Raw genomic sequence first — 23,883 nt, forward strand, 5'->3', positions numbered from 1 at the left:
AATAACACTTGCCTCTGCAAAAGGAGGTGGCTATGTTGCTGTGATGCTCAGCATTGCAATGACTAATTCCTTTTGTGCAACCAGGCCTGAGTGCCTGCCTAATCCAAAGTCCAGTAAAGTTAATGGGAGTCTGTACTTACTTTGACTTCCAGTGGGCTTCAGATCAGGCTTTAAGAAAGAATTAAACCCAGTTGTATTCACATTAATATTTCATTTAGATGAATGCTGTTTATTGCACTTGACAGGAATAACTCTAGAATCTTGTGTACCTTTATGATATGCCTCAAAGCCGACCAATTTGCACAGGTGTTTGGAGGATGGAGAGCTTGTGTTTGTGGCTGGGGACTTTATTTGGGGAGAATAGGATTTCATGAGATCTGAGGTGGAAAATTTGGATTTTGGGGACTGACTACTTTTGTTGTTTTGGCACTATTATCTTGGATTGCACTTTTTTAATAATTTGTCATGGGTGCCTAAGTCTGGAATAAATGGTTTTTATGCTTTATATGAACTAAATAAATGAAATATTTAAGTAAAAAGCAGTGGAAAATTATGTTCTTGCAGACCCTACATTTATTGGATTTTAATAAGGTATATAACAGAATTATTATAGTAAGCACTGTTTTGTTCCAGTTTTCTCCAGGCTAAAGAGGAATTAAAGCAACTTAAACTCCCTGGATTTATGTATAGTGATGTTCTCAGACTGGCTTCGTCCGCACCTTATTTCAGCACAGAAGAGGATGAAGGTTCAGAAGATGGAATACATCTCATAGTCTGTGTTCATGGCCTAGATGGTATGCTGTGGTGCTTGTTACTGAATAACAGATCAATTGATCAAGATCAAGTTTTGGTTTTGTTGTTTTGAGCTCTGAGTTAAACCATGTTGAAACAAATATTCATTAAAATGAATTAAGAATGTGATGTTCTTCAAGCAGTGTCCCTATGAGTGCTCCAGTTCAGGTGTGCATGCACCTCTTGAACCCTTGATTGGAGATTTTTCCATTAGCAGTGCCTGTTTGGCCTGTGCCTGCACCCTGTGCCTTCTTGTCCCAGACACTGGGGCTGTATAGTAATGCGTAGGCGAACCACCCTTAGTTCCTTCTGTACCGCGTTGGTCTGAGATGGAGCTTTAGCATGTCCACTTTGAGAGTGCTTCAGCTATTTCGTATTCTAGTTTAGACTATAGTTGTTCGTTAGTATAAGTTAAAGTTAGTTAGCATTAAATAGTAAGAGGATTGTTTTCCTCCTCTTTTTCCCTTTTCGGAGCCTTGTCTTCCTGGCAGGGCATGTCATTAATGGAGTCTGTGTCCAGATCGAGGTGGCACACTTTAGGAAAGATGTGGACAAATTGGAGAGAGTCCAGGGGACATCTAAAAAAAATGGTAAAAGGTTTAGAAAATCTGACCTATGGGGAAAGATTAAGAAACTAGGCATGTTTAGTCTTGAGAAAAGACTGAAGGGGCATTTTCAAATGTGTTAAGGGATGTTATAAAGAGGATGTGATCCATTGTTCTTTATGCCCACTGAAGGTAGGAAAAGAAGTAATCTGCAGCAAGTGAGCTTTGGGTTAGTTACTAGGAGAAAGTTTCCAACTATAAGGATAGTTAAGTACTGGAATAGACTACTAAGAGAAGTTTTTTGGAATCCCCATTATTGGAGGTTTTTAAGAATAGACTAGACAGATACCTGTCAGGGATGCTCTAGGTATACTTGCTCATGCCTTAATGCAGGAGGAAGTACTCTGAAGACCTCTCGAGATCCTTCCAGCCCAACATTTCTATAATTCTTCTTCAAGTGATTGTACTTATGCATTTTGTTCTTGGTGTCTATGTGCCCACGAACAGCTGTCAAAACTTTTTCCCTCAGTGGTACTTGTTGGGCAGCTCAAGCACCATCTGCTGTTGTATGCCATTGCGTATAGGTATAAAGGGCAGAGCTGCCCCCGGCCTCCCTCAGTTCCTTCTTACTGCCCATGATGGTCATTGGAACCCCTGTTCATTGCAGAACAATTGTGTCTCTTCTCTGTATATATGGTATAGTTGTAGTTTAGTACTTGTTATAGTTAGTAAGTGTTAGTTGTTTTGTTTTAAAAAACAAAATTTTATGTGTGTATATGTATTCTGCTGCCGGCACTGAGGCATGCCCCGGTTGCTGGGCTTCAGGCCATGAGCTTCCTGCTCAAAACCTATGCTGGTAAACGACCCACATTGTAGTTGAGTGTGAGGGAGGAGCAAATACACTGGTGCCAGATTAGCTAGGAATTCAAGCCTAGGACAACAAAGAATAAGGAGGCTAGGCTGAAGTTGCTGCTAATGGAGGTGGTGCTCAGACCATCCTGGGAGCTATCCTGGTCAAACCTGCTGTCAAGTGCTTAGCTTCAGTTAGAAGTGCGCCTCCACAACTGTCGGAGTCCTGGGACTCTTTCACCTGTGCCTCGGAAGAAGTATAAATCTTCCAAAGAGTATCTGACCAGGGGAAGATCTCTACCCTCCAAGCATGGAAAGAGGGGTGAGAGGTAGTCGAGTAGAGTGCAACTGAAATCTAAGCACGCCTCCTCCAAATCAGTGTCTAATTCAGCACAATTGGCTATGTGCTGGAGAAGATACTGTTGAGTCCAGTGCCAAAAGCATCAACTTCAGCGGCATCGCAGCAGACAGATATGGTCTCAGTGCCAACTACCCCAGAGTCCTTTGCAGCAGCAAGGAATTTACTCTACCTCTGAGTACTGGTGTCACTGGTGGTTCAGGAGTCACATCCCTCTGGACTACTGAAACAGCTGACACCAACGCCAGCGATACAGCATGCAATACTACACCAGCTGCTTATTTCCCAGATAGTCAGATCATCAGTACTGTCCTAAGGGGAAGCCAGCAATGGTTGCGACTCTCTGCCCATCGCCAAGTTCTCTGCTCCAGTCCCCGGCACTGGCTTGAGGAACCCCTCCATGATTGGAGGAAGGGGAATTTCTCTTCATCTGACTCAGAAGTGGCATCTTATATCTCTCAGCCTCAGAGCAGGATCTACCGGTCCCCACCTAGATTCTCCTTCTCCACATTCCTTCGTGACCCCACAGTGGGAGCTACTGGGAACATGGCCAGGAGGTCACTGGAGTTTGGCCCCTTATCAATGGCCATTTTAGAACCCGTGGGGGTTCCCCCAACTTCTACGTCCTCTTCTTGTCAAGCCTACTCTGTGCCCTAATCCAGGTGGGTTAGTCCTTTCACCAAGCTGCTCCATCTCAAGTGTTCGGGCCCAGTACTGACTGTCAAGAAGAGGCGCTTAGGAAGAAGAGGAGCAGCCTGTGGAAGTTCAGCTACTTCCAGTCTTGGCTTCATGCTCACCCTCTCTGGAGAAGTTTCTTTCCTTGGAGGCAATTTCACACCTTCCTGATGATTACAAGACCTACCAGGAATTGTTAAAGAGTGTGGCTTTAGACTTGGGCATTCAGATCAAGGAGGTCAGGGAGTCCTTTCATCACCTGACTGACATTTTATCAATGACAGGTCCACCTAGTGTGCAACTGCCAATCAACGAGGTGATATTAGAGCCTATGAAGACACTATGGCAGACCCCATCTTCATTGTCTTGCACCTCAAAGCATGCAGAGCAAAAGTACTATGTGTCCTCTATGCACTATGAGAGTGCGCATCAGGCTTCCCCCCACCCCCAATCAAACGAGGCAAATAAACTGAACTTGTTTGGCATGAAGTTTTATTTTGAGTGGGGAATTGTAGCTTTGAATTGCCAACCAACAGACTCTGCTGGGGCATTATGATTTTAATTTATGGGGCTCCATGGAGAACAGGGGTAGACTAGTAATGAGAACTTTGGTGCAGGCAGACCTGAAAGTGGCAGACTCAACGGCTAGGACCATGGCTTCTGGGGATGCTATTCAGAGAGCCTCATGGTTACAGTTTTTTGGTCTCCCCTGTGAAACGCAGAATACTATTTAGAACGTGTCTCTTGAGGGTCCTTCTTTGTTCTCAGATCAGACAGACAGGAAGCTCCATGGGCTTAAGGACTGAAGGGACACTTTTAAGTCCATGGGTTTGTACATGCTTTCCCCAATCAGAAAGCACTATCATTCTCAGTAGACGCACCATTTTCCCACTCCACATCCTCATCTTGTCCTTTCAGAGAAGTCCAGAGGTTATAGGTGCAGGCCTCACCCTCCTGCTGCTTCAGCTCCAGCTCTGGGCCTTTCTAGATATCTGGTAAGTGCCAGCAGCAAGTGTGATGGGCCAGTTGGGGAGCCCATATTTCCAGACCCTGCCCCTGTTACATTTGCAAACAGTCCCACTTCCACAGTGCTTGGTCCTGAATTACTTTGGACCAGTGGGTCTTTGAGCACTGTGGAAGTGGGATATACCGTTCAATTTATGTCTATCCCTCCCTTCCCCTCCTCAGGGACCACTCTCACAGGGAGCTCCTCCTTCAGGAGGTACAATCTCTCCTTCAGTTGGGGGCCATAGAGGAGGTTCCATGCTGCCACAGAGGGATGGAGTTTTATTCCCCGTTTCCTGATCCTGAAAGCAATGGGGGATTCAGATCAATTTTAGACCTGCGTCAACCCAACAAATTATTAAAGATAAAGTTTTGCATGGTCACTCTAGCTTCTGTTGTCCCTGTCCTGGACCCTGGAGACTGGTATGCTACCCTTGACTTAAAAGATACCTAATTCCATGTGGCAACCAACCAAGCTCACAGGAAGTACCTCAGATTTCTGGTGAATCAAAATCATCAGTTCACTGTACTACCATTTGATCTGTCAGCAGCTCTCAAGGTCTTTACAAAAGTTATTGCAGTAGTAGCTGCCTTCCTCAGAAGATCAGGAGTCCAAGTTTATCCCTGTTCGAACAACTGGTTGTCAAGGGCTGATCCAGACTGCAGGTGTGATTCAGTGTATCTCTGATCTAGTCAACATTTACTGCTTTAGGACTGCTAGTCAATGCAGAGAAGTTTCCTCTCCCCAGTTCAGAGAACAGAGTTTATGGGGGCTGTACTAGACTTGAATCAAGCCAGAGCTTTTCTTCTGAAATCAAAGTATCAGGCAATTTGATCAGTTATTATAGATCTCAAAGCTCAACAAATCCCAAAAGCACGAAACTGTTGGAGGCTTCTGGGACATACATGGTTCAATACACCAGACTGCCCCTCAGAATTCTTCAGGGTTGGCTAGTCTCAGTCTACTCACCGAGCTGTCTCAATTTAGACATAGTGGTGAGGATACCCTCTCATGTCCCTTCCTCCCTTGACTGGCTGGACTTGTCCACCAATGTACATATGAGTGTTCCCTTAGCCCATCTGAGACCAATGCTCACATTCGTGTCAGACACATCTGCCCTTGGGTTGGGGGCCCATCTGGATTCTCTACAGAATCATGGGTCTATTGTTTGCAGAGGACTTAGCTTTACACTTCAATGTCAGAAAGCTGTCAGATTTGCATGCCATCTTGCTCCAGATCAAGGGAAACAGCCTGTTAGTCCTTACAGACAGCACACTGGCAATGTCTTACCTCAACAAGCAGAGAGGAGCCCATTTGTCTCCACTGTTGAGGCATCTCTGCTTTGGGAGCACTGCATTGCCAACTTGATTGATCTGGAAGCTTCTTACCTACCGGGGATCCAAAATGATGTGGCAGATTACCTGAGCACATAGTTTGAGTTACCATGAGTGGTATCTTTGTCCAAATATTTCCAGATACATTAGTGAAATCTCCACTCTCACTTCCTTTATACTTGGACCTAATCTCCCTGTGATGGAGGGCGCTTCCTGCTGGCTGTCCCAGGGATTAGCTCTGCTAGCCAGTGTGCCGCCTTCTTGTGATGTCTCACTGCCTGGACCCATGTCATTCCCAAGAACCATGGCATCCTCTTCAGGACACACCCTCCAGCTGTGCAACACTCTGTGCTCCCCCTCTTCTGGGGGAATGTATTGGAGTCCAAGTGTCCAGCCACTTCCTCAGTGGGGATGAGGGGAGGACCCGGGCCTGCTTACTACTCCGGGTTCCAGACCAGGGACCCTGTAGATGGCAGCCACATGCTGTGTCCCCACCAGCTTCCCCTTCCTGGGCCACGTCCCTGCAGCCCCAGCACCTTCTCCGCCCTTATCTCAGGATCTCAGCATAACAGTTTTAGCAGTCAGCCAGGAGGTGTCTTTCTCTTTCCTGATCCTATCCAGCACTTCTCTGTCCAAGGTGCTAACTTTCTTCCTCCTGCAAGGCAGCCTGGTCTCCCTCCTCAAGCTCTAGGAAACAAATAACTGCACCTGTCCTGCCCTGCAGCTCTTTTCATATGGGCCTGCCAGGCCCTGGTTGGCTGCTCATCGCAGCCCCTCTCCTATTGGCTCCCTAGGGCTCCATTAACCCCTTACAGGCCAGTGTGGGGCGGTCGCCCCATTACACTCCCAAAATCATAGTCACGTACTCCACCTGATCCTGCAGTCTCTCCATTTAATTGTATAAATGCTCCATTGCTAGACATTAGAGAGCAGTCTTTCTCAAAAGAAGTTCAAGAGATCCTGCTAAATAGTAGAAAGCCTTTTACTCGGACTACTTACCTCTCTAAGTGGAGATGTTTTTCCAACAGGTCTCTCCATTACACAGTATCACCTTCCCATTCTTCCATTTAACACATACTAGATTACTTATTGGAGCTGAAACCACCAAGGTTAAGCTGTTACTTTTCTATCAAGGTACATGTGGCAGCTATTTCAACTCTCTACCCTAAAATGGATAACTGATCTGTTATTTTTGTAATGACATGTCCATAAGGTTTTTGAAAGGTCTAGTCAAATTATATCATCAGGTGCAAGACCCCATTCTCCCAGGAGATCTAAACTTAGTGTTGTCAAGACTTATGCGTCCCCATCTGAACCTTGCTACTTACTTTCTACTACTTCTATCAATGAAGGTGGCATTTTTGGTTGCCATCACCTCAGCCACAAGAGTAGAACAGCTGCATGCCTTAATGATCCCTATATGATCTTCTTTAAGGACAAGGTTTACCTGTGTCCTCATCTGAGGTTTATCACAAAGGTGGTGTCCTCTTGCCATATCAACCAGCCAATGTACTTACCTGTATTCTGACCACAGCCACATTCGAGTAGGGAAGAGGAATGTATGCACACTCTGGACATCAGAAAAGCTATGGCATTCTACCTGGACAGAAGTCCTCCCAACTGTTTGTCCTTTTATTCTCTCTGCCACAGCTACAATCAGCCTCCACTCAGAAAATTTCTTCCTGGATAGCCTCCTGTATATGCATGTGCTATGAACTGGCTAATGTAACCCTGCCACAGGTCATTCAGTGAGATCACAATCGGCCTCAGTGGCTTTTTCTAGCACATGTTCCAGTTGTGGACATTTGTAGAGCGGCAAATTCATCCTCAGTCCACACATTTGCATCCCATTGTTAGGACTAGCGACAATGGTAGACTTGGACAAGTTCTACAATCTTTATTGAAATAAACTCCGAGTTTCATGGCTTGTGAGTCACCATAGAATCATAGAATATCAGGGTTGGAAGGGACCCCAGAAGGTCATCTAGTCCAACCCCCTGCTCAAAGCAGGACCAATTCCCAGTTAAATCATCCCAGCCAGGGCTTTGTCAAGCCTGACCTTAAAAACCTCTAAGGAAGGAGATTCTACCACCTCCCTAGGTAACGCATTCCAGTGTTTCACCACCCTCTTAGTGAAAAAGTTTTTCCTAATATCCAATCTAAACCTCCCCCACTGCAACTTGAGACCATTACTCCTCGTTCTGTCATCTGCTACCATTGAGAACAGTCTAGAGCCATCCTCTTTGGAACCCCCTTTCAGGTAGTTGAAAGCAGCTATCAAATCCCCCCTCATTCTTCTCTTCTGCAGGCTAAACAATCCCAGCTCCCTCAGCCTCTCCTCATAACTCATGTGTTCCAGTCCCCTAATCATTTTTGTTGCCCTTCGCTGGACTCTCTCCAATTTATCCACATCCTTCTTGAAGTGTGGGGCCCAAAACTGGACACAGTACTCCAGATGAGGCCTCACCAATGTCGAATAGAGGGGAACGATCACGTCCCTCGATCTGCTCGCTATGCCCCTACTTATACATCCCAAAATGCCATTGGCCTTCTTGGCAACAAGGGCACACTGCTGACCAAGAGTGGAATGCACATGTTCAATGACTCAAAGAAGAAAAAAGTTATTAACCTGTTCAATAACTGTTGTTCTTTGAGATGTGTTACACATATCCATTCCACAAACTGCCCTCCTACCCTCTACATTGAAGTTCCAGCAAAAAAGAAACTAGTGGGGCCTGGGGACAGCTCTGACCTTTATACGTGTACACAGTGATGCACAGCAGCAGAGGCTCTCGAGCCACCCAAAGGGTACCACAGAGGAAAAATGTTTCCAACAGCAGGGCACGCAGACACCAAGAGTGGAATGGATGTGTACAACACTTCTTGAAGAACAACAGTTACTGAACAGGTCAGTAACCTCTTTTTTTATAATCCATTTTGCCTTTCTACTTTACTAATCCTTATGTAGTGCTGCTTCTAACTGGTCCCTTACTCCTCTCTCCCATCCCTCAAATTCTCTAATCCTTCCTTCCTCCTCCCCCAGTCTGAGTTCATTTCACTGAATTTTATCAAAATTAGTTAGTACTTAGTTGTACTTTTTGCCTTAACATCCAGTGAATGTAAAATATTATACACATAGTCACCAAAACTTAACTACGTAAGTTCTGGGTTTTCTAAAATGGCTGTGAGCTTTGTGTCATTTCTGTAGATTGTGATTCTATCATTGTGTTTGGTTTTGCTACTACAGCATCAGAGGTCTTAATTAGTTTTAATTTTGATATGGTAAAATATAAAATTTGCATTAGTTTGTTGGGGAATGCCAGTGCTGCAGTTGTCTGTCTGTCCATTTTGTCTGTCTTGTTTCTAAATTAGTATATTTACCTTGTTAAATAGCAAGATCACTTTTGTCATAGCAAGCCTTTTAACCTTTTTTGTTTGTTTGTTTTAAGGTAATAGTGCAGATCTAAGATTAGTGAAGACTTATATTGAGCTTGGACTACCTGGCGGACGAATAGATTTTCTTATGTCTGAGAGGAACCAGGTATTTGTAAACAACAAAAGGATTTTCATACAACAAATTAAATTGTATACATTTTTAAAAAATGTTTTCTTAAGTTACCATTATTATTGTATTGTAATAAATTTAGACCCTGATCCTGCAGAAGTATCCATATAGACAGACTGCTTAGCCATTTTAGATAACTGTTGTAATTGGGGAGACTAAATGGTCATAAAATGGTCGATGCAAGTGAATCCCTTTGCAGAATCTGAGGTTTAATTTTATTATACACTAAGCCCTAGTTTACCCTAGGAATTGAGGTCAAATTTAGCAGCGTTAAATCAATTTAACCCTACACCTGTCCACACGACGAAGCCCTTTTTTTCGACTTAAAGGGCTCTTAAAATTGATTTCCTTACTCCACCCCCAACAAGGGAATTAACCCTGAAATCGGCCTTGCCGGGTTGAATTTGGGGTACCGTGGACGCAATTAGACGGTATTGGCCTCCGGGAGCTATCCCAGAGTGCTCCATTGTGACCGCTCTGGACAGCACTCTCAACTAGCATGCACTGGCCAGGGAGACAAGAAAAGGCCCGCGAACTTTTGAATTTGATTTCCTGTTTGGCCAGCGTGGCAAGCTGCAGGTGAGTGCAGAGCTCATCAGCAGAGGTGACCATGCAGCGCTCATCAGCAGAGGTGACCATGATGGAGTCCCAGAATCGCAAAAGAGCTCCAGCATGGACCAAACAGGAGGTATGGGATCTGATCGCTGTATGGGGAGAGGAATCTGTGCTATCAGAACTCCATTCCAGTTTTCGAAATGCCAAAACATTTGTCAAAATCTCCAAGGGCATGAAGGACAGAGGCCATAACAGGGACCCGAAGCAATGCCGTGTGAAACTTAAGGAGCTGAGGCAAGCCTACCAGAAAACCAGAGAGGCAAACGGCCACTCCGGGTCAGAGCACAAAACATGCCGCTTCTATGATGAGCTGCATGCCATCTTAGGGGGTTCAGCCACCACTACCCCAACCATGTTGTTTGACTCCTTCAATGAAGATGGAGGCAACATGGAAGCAGGTTTTGGGGACGAGGAAGATGATGAGGAGGAGGTTGTAGATAGCTCACAGCAAGCAAGTGGAGAAACCAGTTTTCCCGACAGCCAGAAACTGTTTCTCACCCTGGACCTGGAGCCAGTACCCCCTGAACCCACCCAAGGCTGCCTCCCAGACCCGCCAGGCAGAGAAGGGACCTCTGGTGAGTGTACCTTTTTAAATAGTGTACATGGTTTAAAAGCAAGCGTGTTTAATGATTAACTTGCCCTGGCAATCGCGGCCAGTACAGCTACTGGAAAAGTCTGTTAAAGTGTCTGGGGATGGAGCGAAAATCCTCCAGGGACATCTCCATAAAGGTCTCCTGGAAGTACTCCCAAAGCTTTTGCAAAAGGTTTCTGGGGAGGGCAGCCTTATTCCGTCCACCATGGTAGGACACTTTACCATGCCAGGCCAGTAGCACATAGTAGGGAATCATTGCAGAACAAAGCATTGTAGTGTTTGTTTGCTGGCATTCAAACAACATCCGTTCTTTATCTCTCTGTGTTATTCTCAGGAGAGTGATATCATTCATGATCACCTGGTTGAAATAGGGTGCTTTTCTTAAGGGGACATTCAGAGATGGTCTGTTCCTGCTGGGCTTTGCCTGTGGCTGAACAGAAATGTTTTCCGCTGTTAGCCACAGGGAGGGGCGAGGGGAGAGGGGCTAGCCACGTGGTGGGGGGAGGCAAAATGCAACCTTGTAATGAAAGCACATGTGCTATGTATGTAATGTTAACAGCAAGGTTCACCATGAAAGAGTGTACCCATTGTTTTATAAAATGTGTCTTTTTAAATACCACTGTCCCTTTTTTTTCTCCACCAGCTGCATGTGTATCAAGGATCACAGGATCTTCTCCTTCCCAGAGGCTAGCGAAGATTAGAAGGCGAAAAAAATGCACTCGTGATGAAATGTTCTCTGAGTTCATGCTGTCCTCCCACACTGACAGAGCACAGATGAATGCGTGGAGGCAGACAATGTCAGAGTGCAGGAAAGCACAAAATGACCGGGAGGAGAGGTGGCGGGCTGAAGAGAGGGCTGAAGCTGAAAGGTGGCGGCAGCGTGATGAGAAGAGGCAGGATTCAATGCTGAGGCTGCTGGAGGATCAAACTAATATGCTCCAGCATATGGCTGAGCTGCAGGAAAGGCAGCAGGAGCACAGCCCCTGTGTAACCAACCGCCCTCCACCCCAAGTTCCATAGCCTCCTCACCCAGACGCCCAAGAACACGGTGGGGGGCCTCCGGCCACCCAGCCACTCCACCCCAGAGGATTGCCCAAGGAACAGAAGGCTGGCATTCAATAAGTTTTAACCTTTTAAAGTGCGGTGTGGCCTTGTCCTTCCCTCCTCCACCACCCCTCCTGGTGCTTTTCTCCTCCACCACCCCTCCCAGGCTACCTTGGCAGTTATCCCCCTATTTGTATGATGAATTAATAAAGAATCCATGAAGCAACAATGACTTTATTGCCTCTGCAAGCGGAGATCGAAGGGAGGAGGGGAGGGTGGTTAGCTTACAGGGAAGCAGAGTGAACCAAGGGGGTGGGAGGATTCATCAAGGAGAAACAAACAGAACTTTCACACCGTAGCCTGGCCAGTCATGAAAATGGTTTTCAAAGCTTCTCTGATGCGCACCACGCCCTCCTGTGCTCTTCTAACAGCCCTGGTGTCTGGCTGCACGTAACCAGCGGCCAGGCAATTTGCCTCAACCTCCCACCCCGCCATAAACGTCTCCCCCTTACTCTCACAGATATTATGGAGCACACAGCAAGCAGTAATAACAGTGGGAATATTGGTTTTGCTGAGTCCATAAACTGCGCCAGCGCGCTTTTAATCGTCCAAATGCACATTCTACCACCATTCTGCACTTGCTCAGCCTGTAGTTGAACAGCTCCTGACTACTGTCCAGGCTGCCTGTGTACGGCTTCATGAGCCATGGCATTAAGGAGTAGGCTGGGTCCCCAAGGATAACTATATGCATTTCAACATTCCCAATGGTTATTTTCTGGTCTGGGAATAAAGTTCCTTCCTGCAGCTTTTGAAACAGACCACAGTTCCTGAAGATGCGAGCGTCATGTACCTTTCCCGGCCATCCCATGTTGATATTGGCGAAACATCCCTTGTGATCCACCAGTGCTTGCAGCACTATTGAAAAGTACCCCATGCGGTTTATGTACTCGCCGGCTTGGTGCTCCGGTGCCAAGATAGGCATATGGGTTCCGTCTATGGCCCCACCACAGTTAGGGAATCCCATTGCAGCAAAGCCATCCACTATGACCTGCACATTTCCCAGAATCACTACCCTTGATATCAGCAGCGCAGTTATTAGCATTGGCTACCTGCATCACAGCAGCCCCCACAGTAGATTTGCCCACTCCAAATTGATTCCCGACTGACGGGTAGCTGTCTGGCGTTGCAAACTTCCACAGGGCTGTTGCCACTCATTTCTCAACTGTGAGGGCTGCTCTCACCTTGGTATTCTTGCGCCTCAGGGCAGGGGAAAGCAAGTCACAAAGTTCCATGAAAATGCCCTTACACATGCAAAAGTTTCGCAGCCACTGGGAATTGTCCCAGACCTGCAACACTTTGCAGTCCCACCAGTCTGTGCTTGTTTCCCGGGCCCAGAATTGGCGTTCCACAACGTGAACCTGCCCCATTAGCACCATGATGCCCACATTGCCAGGGCCCATGCTTTGAGATAAGTCTGTGTCCATGTCTTCATCACTCTCGTCACCGCGCTGACATCGCCTACTCGCCCGGTTTCGCTTTGCCAGGTTCTGGTGCTGCATATACTGGTGGATAATGCGTGTGGTGTTTAATGTGCTCCTAATTGCCAAAGTGATCTGAGCGGGTTCCATGCTTGCTGTGGTATGGCATCTGCACAGAAAAAAGGTGCGGAACGATTGTCTGCTGTTGCTCTTACGGAGGGAGGGGTGACTGACGACACGGCTTACAGGGTTGGCTTACAGGGAATTAAAATCAACAAAGGGGGTGGCTTTACATCAAGGAGAAACAAAAACAACTGTCACACAGAATGGCCCCCCAAGGACTGAACTCAAAACCCTGGGTTTAGCAGGCCAATGCTCAACCCAATACTCAACTCAATGAGCTATCCCTCCCCCGGTATTTCAGGCAGGACTGAATCTCCATTAAACTTTTTAAGGTGCCCCTGACAGACCTCACCAAAACAATTGTCGGCAGTTGATTTCACGGAGGGAGGGAGGGAGCGGGGAGCAAATGAATACAAAACAAATCTGGTGTATTTCTTGTTTTGATCCACTTCATCGATCTTTTACATCTTTGTCTGGCAGCAGATGGTGCAGTAGGACTGCTGGCCATCCTCATCTCCTAGCTGCTCGCCATAAGACGGTACAATAGGACTGCTGGCGGGACTAAAGAGAATGATCTGGTCAAGTCACTCCTATTTTAGTCCCTGCACCCATGTCTGCCCTGGCGCTCCTGACCGACCTTACCGAGGCGGCCAGGAGCACCTCAGACATGACGACGATGGCTATCAGACCTATTGCACCGTCTCCTGCCACAAGGCAATGGGTTGCTGCTGTGTAGCAATGCAGTACCGCATCTGCCAGCACCCAGGAGACGTACGGTGACAGTGAGCTGAGCGGGCTCCATGCTTGCCATGGTATGGCGTCTGCACAGGTAATTCAGGAAAAAAGACGCAAAACAATTGTCTGCCGTTGCTTTCACAGAGGGAGGGAGGGCCTGACGACATGTACCCAGAACCACCTGCAACAATGTTTTTGCCCCATTAGGCATTGGGATCTCAACCCAGAATTGCAATGGGCGGCGGAGACTGCGGGAACTGTGGGATAGCTACCCACAGTGCAATGCTCCGGAAGTCGATGCTAGCCTCGGTACTGTGGAAGCACTCGGCCGAGTTAATGCACTTAGAGCATTTTGTGTGGGGGGGACACACAATCGACTATATAAAAACGATTTCTAAAAAACCGACTTCTATAAATTCGACCTAAATTCCTAGTGAAGACATCCGCTAAAGCAATTATACAAACTGGCATGACCTTGCTAAATATATATTATAATTTATACATATTATATAAATTAATACATCTCTATAGAGCATTTAGAGATATAGTAATATAATCTGCAATCCTCTCTTCTTCTCAGCATAATAACCAATTAAGACTAGAACACCCCTAATTTTTTCCCATCTTAGCTGACAGGAGCGAAGCCCAGGGTGGGAAGAAAGAAGAGCTAATGTTTTATGGAACAGAGTCTGAGAACCACAAAATAGTCAGCCTTTCCTTTTTTATTCTTTTTTTTTTTTTTTTTTTTGGTCATTGCATTGCAATATTGGTATTATGATGATAAATCAGTAGCAATTACCAATCTTATATATCTTTGGTTTTGTTTAAAATAGTTTTCAAATGACTTTAGCTTGAAAAAAGTATAGCTGACATTTTAATATGATTTTTATCCAATTACAATACATGTTCTAGATGTACTTCAGATAACCAGTCATTAATGGATTTAAGGTGAAACAACTCGTTCGATCTCAGTCCACAGCCACTGTAACTTGTTGCTATTAATTAGTGTAGAGAAGCAGCCCTAGATTGAAATAAGGGCCGTTTTTTCACACTTTGAAATAAGAGAGAGGTGCATACAGTAAATTGCCTCATATTATCATTTCAGTTACAGTGTGGCTTAATCTGGGATATGTGGTTTGTCTTTTCTCTGTCCAGCTGATGAGAACTGTGCATATGTGATAGAGGTTAGACTAGCGGTACTGTTAATATTAGTTTTGGTGCTCTTTGGAGCAAAGTACTTATCATAAAATGATGTACAGACAGTTTATTCCTTCCTCCCAAAAAACCCTATCCAGGAAGGGGCTGCAATGTTGTGTTCTGATATCAAAGTTAGTATGCATGTTTTTATATGTGTGTTTAGTTGTTATATATTTGATTAATAAGAATTTATACTGAATGTAAAATAACTCACTGTATTTGGAACATACGTAATTATTTTTCCTTTCTACAGAATGATACCTTTGCTGATTTTGATTCCATGACTGATCGCCTTTTAGATGAAATAATACAATATATTCAAATTTACAACCTAACAATTTCAAAAATCAGGTAATACCTATGTTGTATATTACTTTATTTCTATAAAATATATAATACCCACTAGAAAGTACATGATTAGTTGTCCTAAACTGTCATACAATTACTTGATAATCAGGTACAAAAAAGATGGGGTTGGGGGAAAACATACCAAAATGAGGGTAAGAGAAAATTAAATGATGTGGGCTTCTAAATGAAAAACAAACAAAAGAAGTTTTAATACACAATATTAAAACTATAAATAGTGTTATGGCTTCAGGTTACGTTTAAAAATTTAACAGTCTGCAACATCTTAAAAGGAAAATTTCTTCGTCAGTAACTGAAGTTCTCAGAATATAATATATTAACTTTTAGATCCACACTGTGGGAATTAGTGTGATGGGCTCTGCAATCCTGGAACCATTTAAAGTAGTCTAGCTTTAAGGTCCAATGTTAAGGATTTAGACAGCACTACAAGCTGTTGCGTCATAGGCATCATGGGCTGATTGTAATGTATTCTGGGCCTTCCTGGATTATTGCCTTCAGTAACCTGTCTGAGAACATCAAGGAGGAGATATGTCATGAGGAGGATCTCATTTCCTAGGTGGATGCCATACCATACCATCAATCCTTGTTAACTGACAATACTCATGGAGGCACCAGTTGCCAGCTCCATATTTAAAGTTGTGTTTTGGTTTGCACTTTAAGAAAGAATTCATGCTTTTTATTATGAGTTCACAATTCAGAACTATTGTTTTAGGCTCTCTGCAAACTCAGATATTGCTGCACAGGTTACACTTGAAGTTTTGAAGTTTTTCCTCATAACAGTAACAGCTGGCTAATATTTTTAATGAAAGCTGAGAGAAAACAACTGAGTCTGTCCACACCCCATGCTTTGGGAAATGCTGTTCCTCTGCCTCTTCAAAGGTCCAGTCTGCTCAGCAGTAAGACTCTTGAGGAGACTGAAGGAAACCAGAGCAGCTCAGTTTTTAGAGGGGTTTCATCTTACTATTAGGCAAAGACAACTTCCTTCAAGTATCATAGGAACTATACCCAGTATCACATGGAAATACCCAGCAGGAGTGTCTTCTGAACAGCAAAAAAAAAAAAAAAAAAAAGTGGCCCCATTCTGCTTGTTAACTTAAAGGGGTACAGCACAAAGAGAAAATATCTTCATTTCCAGGTTCTCCAGGACTGCTTCATCCTCTAGAAAGTAGCAGTTTTGATATCTTAGTAGAGAGCCCATTCCCAGTCCATGCACATGCTCTTCCCCTTGTCCCATTCTTCTTCTGCATCATTTCACAAACATAGGAAGTGATCTGTCTGCATCCAGTTTCTGCATCAGATACGAGTTTCATCTATATCAAACTATGTACTTTTAATTTGTTTTCACAAAGTCTCATAGCATCCTTGGGGAGATTAGAGTGCATAAACAGTGTGTCTGGAGCAACTGTTTAGAAGGACCCAAAACCTTTCAGATGCCCATTTCCCCATTCATTCTTTCTTTGAGGAAAAGTCCAAAGGGAAACTGATCTGTTCAGAGAGTCCAAATGGCTAAAACTCAGTATCCAGGCCTGTTATGAGAAGGTAAGAGTTCAACACCAGAAATACCTTTAAGTCCCTTTCCACTAAGGTAGCAGACATCTCCATAATTTATCTGTGTAATGTACCTAACTGAAGTTAGTATGGCTGTCTTTCAGTATTTAATTCACACATATAACCAACAGTATTTTTTTTACTCTAGAACTATGAGAGTACCTGAATAGATAGAACTCCATTACATGCTTGTTTCAGGAGGGCACTACTTCAGTTTGTATTTAGTTAACCATTCAGCTGTCATCCTCTAGAGTTCTACTTTTTGTTAATGTGGGTGTCTCTTAGAGACAATTGCATGAGGAAAAAAGGAAAAATATGTATTAACCCAGTAATTAGAGTTCTCTGAATATAGTGCCTCTACAAATCGACACTAAACCTTCATTCTTCCCCACTTCTCTTGGAGTTTGAGATGGTTTAGATGAAAGAAAGAGCAGCTCAAGACATTTACAGGAACAGGCCTTTTAGAATGGTAGTTACTGCCTAATTCCTATGCACCCCCTAATGACTAAACTGGTTTAGAATGGTTTTCAGGATCACAAGGGCATGGCTCACAACTCCTACAATGAGGATCTGCACAAACAATTATATGAGAGAATAGCAGACTTTAATTCTTTCATAATTACTAAAAGTCCTTTCCAGCCCTACATTTCTGTGATTCTATTATTGTTCAGTTAATACATAGATGGACTGACATCAAATACCATGGGGAGCAGGGACAGTGAAGTGCCATCCACTGAGACAGCATTTTAAAAGGTTACCTTTTGGAAGGCAGTACTATGTAAATGATGCAGAGCCAGCAAGTCAAAATATATATCACACTACAAAATCCTTAACAGAAATAACACTTCTATAGGGCTTTATGCCTGGCAGTGACTTATATAAGGACTCCCAGAACTCCTGTGTTCAAGTTACACAAATGTATCGTTCTTAATTTTAGTCTTTTATAATGTTGTCCTTGTGAAAAGTGCTGGATAGGCATCTCTGAAGACTGTCTCTTATTTATGTAGAGAGCTAATGCATGATGAACAGTGGCAGTACAAAGTTAGTACTGCCACACTATACTACCAGTTAGTACGCCACACTATAATACCAGTATAGCTTGTCAAACTGATGTAATCTACCAGAAGTGTGGAAGGCTAGCTTATTTTCCGTGTTCATTTAATTCTTGGCTTATCTCCTGAGACTGCTTTCAAGGGTGCCAGTTGTGGTTTTTTTATTATATAGACATATGTCCTCTATGATTGGGTTGACATTTGATTTCTTTCACACACAAATTGACAAAAAATTAGCTTGGCAGCAAAATTTATTACTAATCTGGGATGGAGTTTGAATGGTGATCAATAGAATGGAAGGTTATATATCCTATTAACAGTACTCATAGGGGAACAAAAGCATATAGAATGAATACATTTTAGTAATCAACTAAAGCACATGCTTTTTTCTCTAAATACAGACAAACAGAGCAAGGCAACACACAGTCAGTCTATTTTGAAAAGCTGCATATCTACAGTGGACTGCTTAGAAAGATTTGCAAAACAGAATAGTGAATTAATGGAAAAATGCAGCTCCAGTTCCATTAATATATTAAGAATAATGCATGACTGAGGCAGTAAGTTTGGCAGAGGACTCAGGGAAGGCCTGGATTCCATAATGTCCCTTTTTTCCCCCTTTGAATTCTGTAACTTAATGTTTTTCGGAGACTCTGCTGAGGTTGAAGAATTTCGGCTGGTTTCCCAGAGGCCAGTGCTTATTAAGTCCTGTCTAGACTGGAAAAATAGGTTGTGTTTTTAAAATGTTAGCAAACACGTTATAATTAAAATGTTTAAACACTGGTTTTGACAGGGTTTAACATCTTTAAGGTGTTTTGTTTTCTGTCTACATCAATGTTTAAAATACATTAGTAAAATTTTTAAATATGACCCATTTTTGTAGTAGACGGAGCCCTAGAAATATCCACACTTGGGAATTCCTTCCTGTGGGGTACCCTCAAGCCCTTTCACCCCCATCTCAGGAAGAGCTGAGAGAAAAAAAACAAAGGAAATCAGCTGTTGCCACCAGCTAGTTAAACAACATATGCACAAACTTCTTAGGGACACAAAAATCCAATCCTGTTCTTAAAAAAGGTAAATTTTACTAACCTCCCCCTCCCCCTGCACACACACACACACAATACATTTTGAAACTTAGGCTTTTTGCTAAATCTTTAAAAAAACAATTACAAAAATTAAGCATCAAGATAGCTCTCTTGAGGTTCAGCTTAAAGGTTACAAACAAAACAAAAGCACCTGGGGTTAGCACAAAGGAGTCCACAAGCCCGTAAGAAATAAAAGAAATAACCCTTATCATGTCTTTCTAGACATTCCCTGATTTACTTACATAGCTGGGGTTTCAGGTAAGTAGGTTTGAGATCTGAATTAATGCTTCTTTATACCTTGTTTTAAAGCTGCTTGCAAATTGCTACTCTGTGTCTCCACTCTCCAGAGAACAAAAGACAAAAGAGGGTAGTCTTGTTTCAATTTTAAAAAGTTCTAGCCTTGCCATTGGCTTTTTTGGTCAGGTGCCTACTCCCTTCTTTTTACCTGTGGGCTTTTTTTTTTTTTTATCCTTTACAGGTAAAGCAAGTAGAGAACAGGGATTTTATAGCTAACTGGCTGGCTGGGTGTGCATAAAAGGGAGCTTCCCCTGCCCCTTCATTTATCACATAGCCTAATTCGAATTCCTGGAAAGATACTGGAACAAATTATGAAACAATCCATTTGTAAGCACCTGGAGGATAATAGGGTTATAAGGAATAGCCAGAATGGATTTTTCAAGAACAAATCATGCCAAACCAACCTAATTTCCTTCTTTGGCAATGATAATAGGCTAGTGGGTGTGGGGGAAGCAGTCAATGTGGTATGTCTTGTTTTTAGTAGAGCTTTTGACACAGTCCCCCATGACATTCTCATGAGCAAATTAGGGAAATGTGGTCCAAATGAAATTACTGTAAGGTGGATGCACATCTCTTTGAAAGACCATACCAAAGAGTAGTTACTAGTGGCTTGCTGTCAAACTGGGAGGATGTATCTAGTGGGGTTCTGCAGGGATCAGTCCTCTGTCTGGTACTAGTCAGTATTATTATTAATCACTTGGATAATGGAGTGGAGAGTATGCTTCTAAAATTTGCAGATAACGCTAAGCTTGGAGGAGTTGCATGAACTTTGGAGGACATGATTAGAATAAAAAATGGCCTTCACAAATTGGAGAATTTGTCTGAATTCAACAAGATGAAATTCAATAAAGGCAAGTGCAAATACTTCATTTAGAAAGGAAAAATCATATGCTCAACTACAAAATGGGGAATAACTGGCTAGGTGTTAGTACTGTTGAAAAAAACCTGAGGATTATAATGGATCAGAAATTGATTTGGGTTAACGAAGTGATGTAGCGGCAAAAATGGCCAGTATCATTCTGGGATGCGTTAAGGGAGTGTCATATGTAATATAGAGGAGGCAGTTCTCCCCCTCTACTTGGCACTGGTGAGGCCTCAGCTGTAGTCTATGTTCAATTCTGGGCTCCACGCTTCAGAAAAGATGTGGACAAATTGGAGAGATTCCATGGGACAGCAACAAAAATGATAAAAGGTTTAGAACCTGACCTTTGAGGAAAGGTTAAAAAAACTGGGCATGTTTAGTTGTGAGAAGAGAGGACTGAGGGAGGACCTAATAAGTCTTCAAATAAATTAAGGGCTATTATAAAGAAAATGGTGAGCAACCATTCTCCATGTCCACTCAAGGAAAGATAGGAAATAACGGACTTAATCTGCAGCAGGCGAGATTTAGGTTAGATATTAGCAGGGGTATGCTCAGGAATTTAAATGTTGTTGCTTTTGGAGCTGCCCTGGCCCCAGAGCTAGAGGCATTCCGTGCCCCTACCGATTATTGGGGAAACCCAGACCTCTGCTTTCCTCTCTTTGTGCACACCCCTGGATATTAGGAAAATCTTCTACTATAAGGATAGTTAAGCTCTGGAATTCCCATCATAGGAAGTTTTAAAAAACAGGTTGGACAAATAGCTGTCAGGTGTGGTCTAGGTTTACTTGGTCTTGCAGTAGTGTGGGGGGCTGGACTTTATGATTTCTCAAGGTCCCTTCCAACTCTACATTTCTGTGACTGTTAAGATCAGTACCTCACACAGTGGGCCATGATCTTGGTTGGAATCTGTAGGCACTTATTATAACTATGAATTCGGTGGCAAAAAACTGTTAATGCAGAATTAAGGTTGCTTGGTGTTATGTCATCCCCTTGCAGATCACGCAAAACTTTTGAAAACCAGGAAATGCACAGTTCAGGTTGCCCATGCACCCTCAACTCTGTCCTCTCTCAGCAAAGCCCCAGTATGCCCTGTTAATGCCCATACTTTTACTCTGCCAACTGCATAGTTGTTGAAATGTACAAGCTCTTCACCTCCTTTACAACCCATTTGCTCTCACCCAGAGGACTCCATGTAACACTACTAAAGGATCTAAACAGAAAAGGAGGAGCTGCCCATGTCATCTTCCCTCTGGTCCCCGGAGCTGACAGTAGCCAATGGGAATTTTTTGCATACACTCCAGGTGCAGTCAATATGGTGGAAGCCGTAATTGGGCTTGCTTGGTAAAGATGTGTTTGTGATATGAGGACACATGCAGATTACTTTGAAGCGTGTGACAGAACTGTGATTATGATACGAGATCTGTGTTTTGCACCCTCTCATGTTTTGCGAGAAAAGGAGCTGCATGTGTACCTTCAGGATCCAGTATGCATCATTTAAATGCAGAAATATGTAGGTTATCAGGACATAGGGCTTTTATTACAAAGGATGTTGTCAGCATTAAAGTGGAAAATGAAAACATTCTAATGCTTTAATAATGGTTAAGAGAAAGTGTAGGATGACAATCCTGTCAGTAAGTGTAAGGGACTTGTAAAAGGCTGTGAGGTGGTTCTTAAATTGTAATGTGTGCTCTTATTTCTGGGGAATTGACTAAGTGTGTGAGTGTATGCCAAGATCTGGAGCCAGCTGAACCTTATAGCACCGAGGACTAGTGTGAGTATGTGCATTTTGGGGCATTGCTCAATGAAGGTAGAAGAAAGGTGACGTGGGCAATCTTTTCCCCCTCTCCCCCCACTGACCTTCAGTACTGTTAATTCTAATCCTCCTTTTAAAAGGAGGTGAAGAGCATGTATATTTCAGCAACTCTTGGATTGGCAGAGCAAAGGTATGTGCATTAACAGGGCATATTGGGGCATTGCTGACAGAGGGCAGAGTTAAGGTTACATGGGCATCCTTAGCCAGGCATTGCTTGGTTTTCAGAAATTTGTTTTGTTCTACTCTGTGTTCTGCAAAGAGATGACATGCTACCAAATAATCTTAACGCTGTGTTAACAAAGTCTTTTGCCACTGGATTTTCTTACGTTTTGAACAGGAAAAGACTGGTTGGTAGAAGGAGTGACTAGTCATTTAGGCAGTTGCATATATCACAACCCTCAATTTGCATATTAAGCCAAATCAACCTATAGTAAGCAATTCCCACGTCATGGTGTACTCCTTGCTGTCCCGCAAAATTCTGCACCCTCATAATCCAGGAATTGCTGAGAATCCACACAATGGCACCCACACGTTTCTTTTCCTTCAGCAGTCAAGGCACCTGCACTGTCAGTTCCAAACCTCTGCACTATGTGTCTTTGGAAACACCACATTAATCTGCCCCAAGATCAGAAAGTAGCAACTTCCCCGTCTCCTCACTTCCCCAGGGGCGAGTAAAATACAGATTTTCTTGAACAACGAGTCCAAGGCTTGCTTACCACCCCTCTTCTTTGACACAACTGGCTGCTGACTATTCTGCTGTGTTCACAGTAAGCCGCTTCATAAAATAAAACACGTTATAACAGAAACAGCTTTTAGCAAGCAATATGAGATACTTCTATAAATTCGACCTAAATTCCTAGTGAAGACATCCGCTAAAGCAATTATACAAACTGGCATGACCTTGCTAAATATATATTATAATTTATACATATTATATAAATTAATACATCTCTACAGAGCATTTAGAGATATAGTAATATAATCTGCAATCCTCTCTTCTTCTCAGCATAATAACCAATTAAGACTAGAACACCCCTAATTTTTTCCCATCTTAGCTGACAGGAGTGAAGCCCAGGGTGGGAAGAAAGAAGAGCTAATGTTTCATGGAACAGAGTCTGAGAACCACAAAATAGTCAGCCTTTCCTTTTTTATTCTTTTTTTTTTTTTGGTCATTGCATTGCAATATTGGTATTATGATGATAAATCAGTAGCAATTACCAATCTTAAATATCTTTGGTTTTGTTTAAAATAGTTTTCAAATGACTTTAGCTTGAAAAAAGTATAGCTGACATTTTAATATGATTTTTATCCAATTACAATACATGTTCTAGATGTACTTCAGATAACCAGTCATTAATGGATTTAAGGTGAAACAACTCGTTTGATCTCAGTCTACAGCCACTGTAACTTGTTGCTATTAATTAGTGTAGAGAAGCAGCCCTAGATTGAAATAAGGGCCGTTTTTTCACACTTCGAAATAAAGAGAGAGGTGCATACAGTAAATTCTACTGTTGCATACAGTAAATTGCCTCATATTATCATTTCAGTTACAGTGTGGCTTAATCTGGGATATGTGGTTTGTCTTTTCTCTGTCCAGCTGATGAGAACTGTGCATATGTGATAGAGGTTAGACTACCGGTACTGTTAATATTAGTTTTGGTGCTCTTTGGAGCAAAGTACTTATCATAAAATGATGTACAGACAGTTTATTCCTTCCTCCCAAAAAACCCTATCCAGGAGGGGGCTGCAATGTTGTGTTCTGAGGGGAAAAGCCACACACACACCCCTAAAAACTTTTTGAAAAAATGCTATTTTTTTCAGGGTTTATATCTCTAAAACCCATGGCTCAAATGACCCAAATGAGGGTCACTGTACTATAACCTTACTTAGCACTCTCACAAGGAGGGGTGAAAGTAACTTAAATTTCTTACCGGTACAGTCGTATCGCAACCTCC

General features: G+C 43.2%; 1 protein-coding gene across 11 annotated transcripts in view; it reads left to right on the top strand.

Moving 5' to 3' along the window:
- Window positions 1-23,883, top strand: part of FAM135A (family with sequence similarity 135 member A) — a 141,628-nt gene that overhangs the window by 108,426 nt on the left and 9,319 nt on the right. For 9 of the 11 annotated variants that reach the window (XM_073336374.1, XM_073336369.1, XM_073336367.1 and 6 more), the window contains 3 exons: window positions 634-794; window positions 9,009-9,100; window positions 15,162-15,259. In XM_073336374.1, the coding sequence (XP_073192475.1) occupies window positions 634-794; window positions 9,009-9,100; window positions 15,162-15,259 (351 nt within the window). Of the gene's footprint in view, window positions 1-633; window positions 795-9,008; window positions 9,101-9,688; window positions 10,315-10,974; window positions 11,608-15,161; window positions 15,260-23,883 lie in introns of those variants that run through there. The other 2 variants (XR_012157958.1, XM_073336375.1) reach the window with 2 other exon arrangements.

The sequence above is a fragment of the Lepidochelys kempii genome, chromosome 3 (assembly GCF_965140265.1).
Source record: "Lepidochelys kempii isolate rLepKem1 chromosome 3, rLepKem1.hap2, whole genome shotgun sequence".
Classification (NCBI taxonomy): Eukaryota; Metazoa; Chordata; order Testudines; family Cheloniidae; genus Lepidochelys; species Lepidochelys kempii.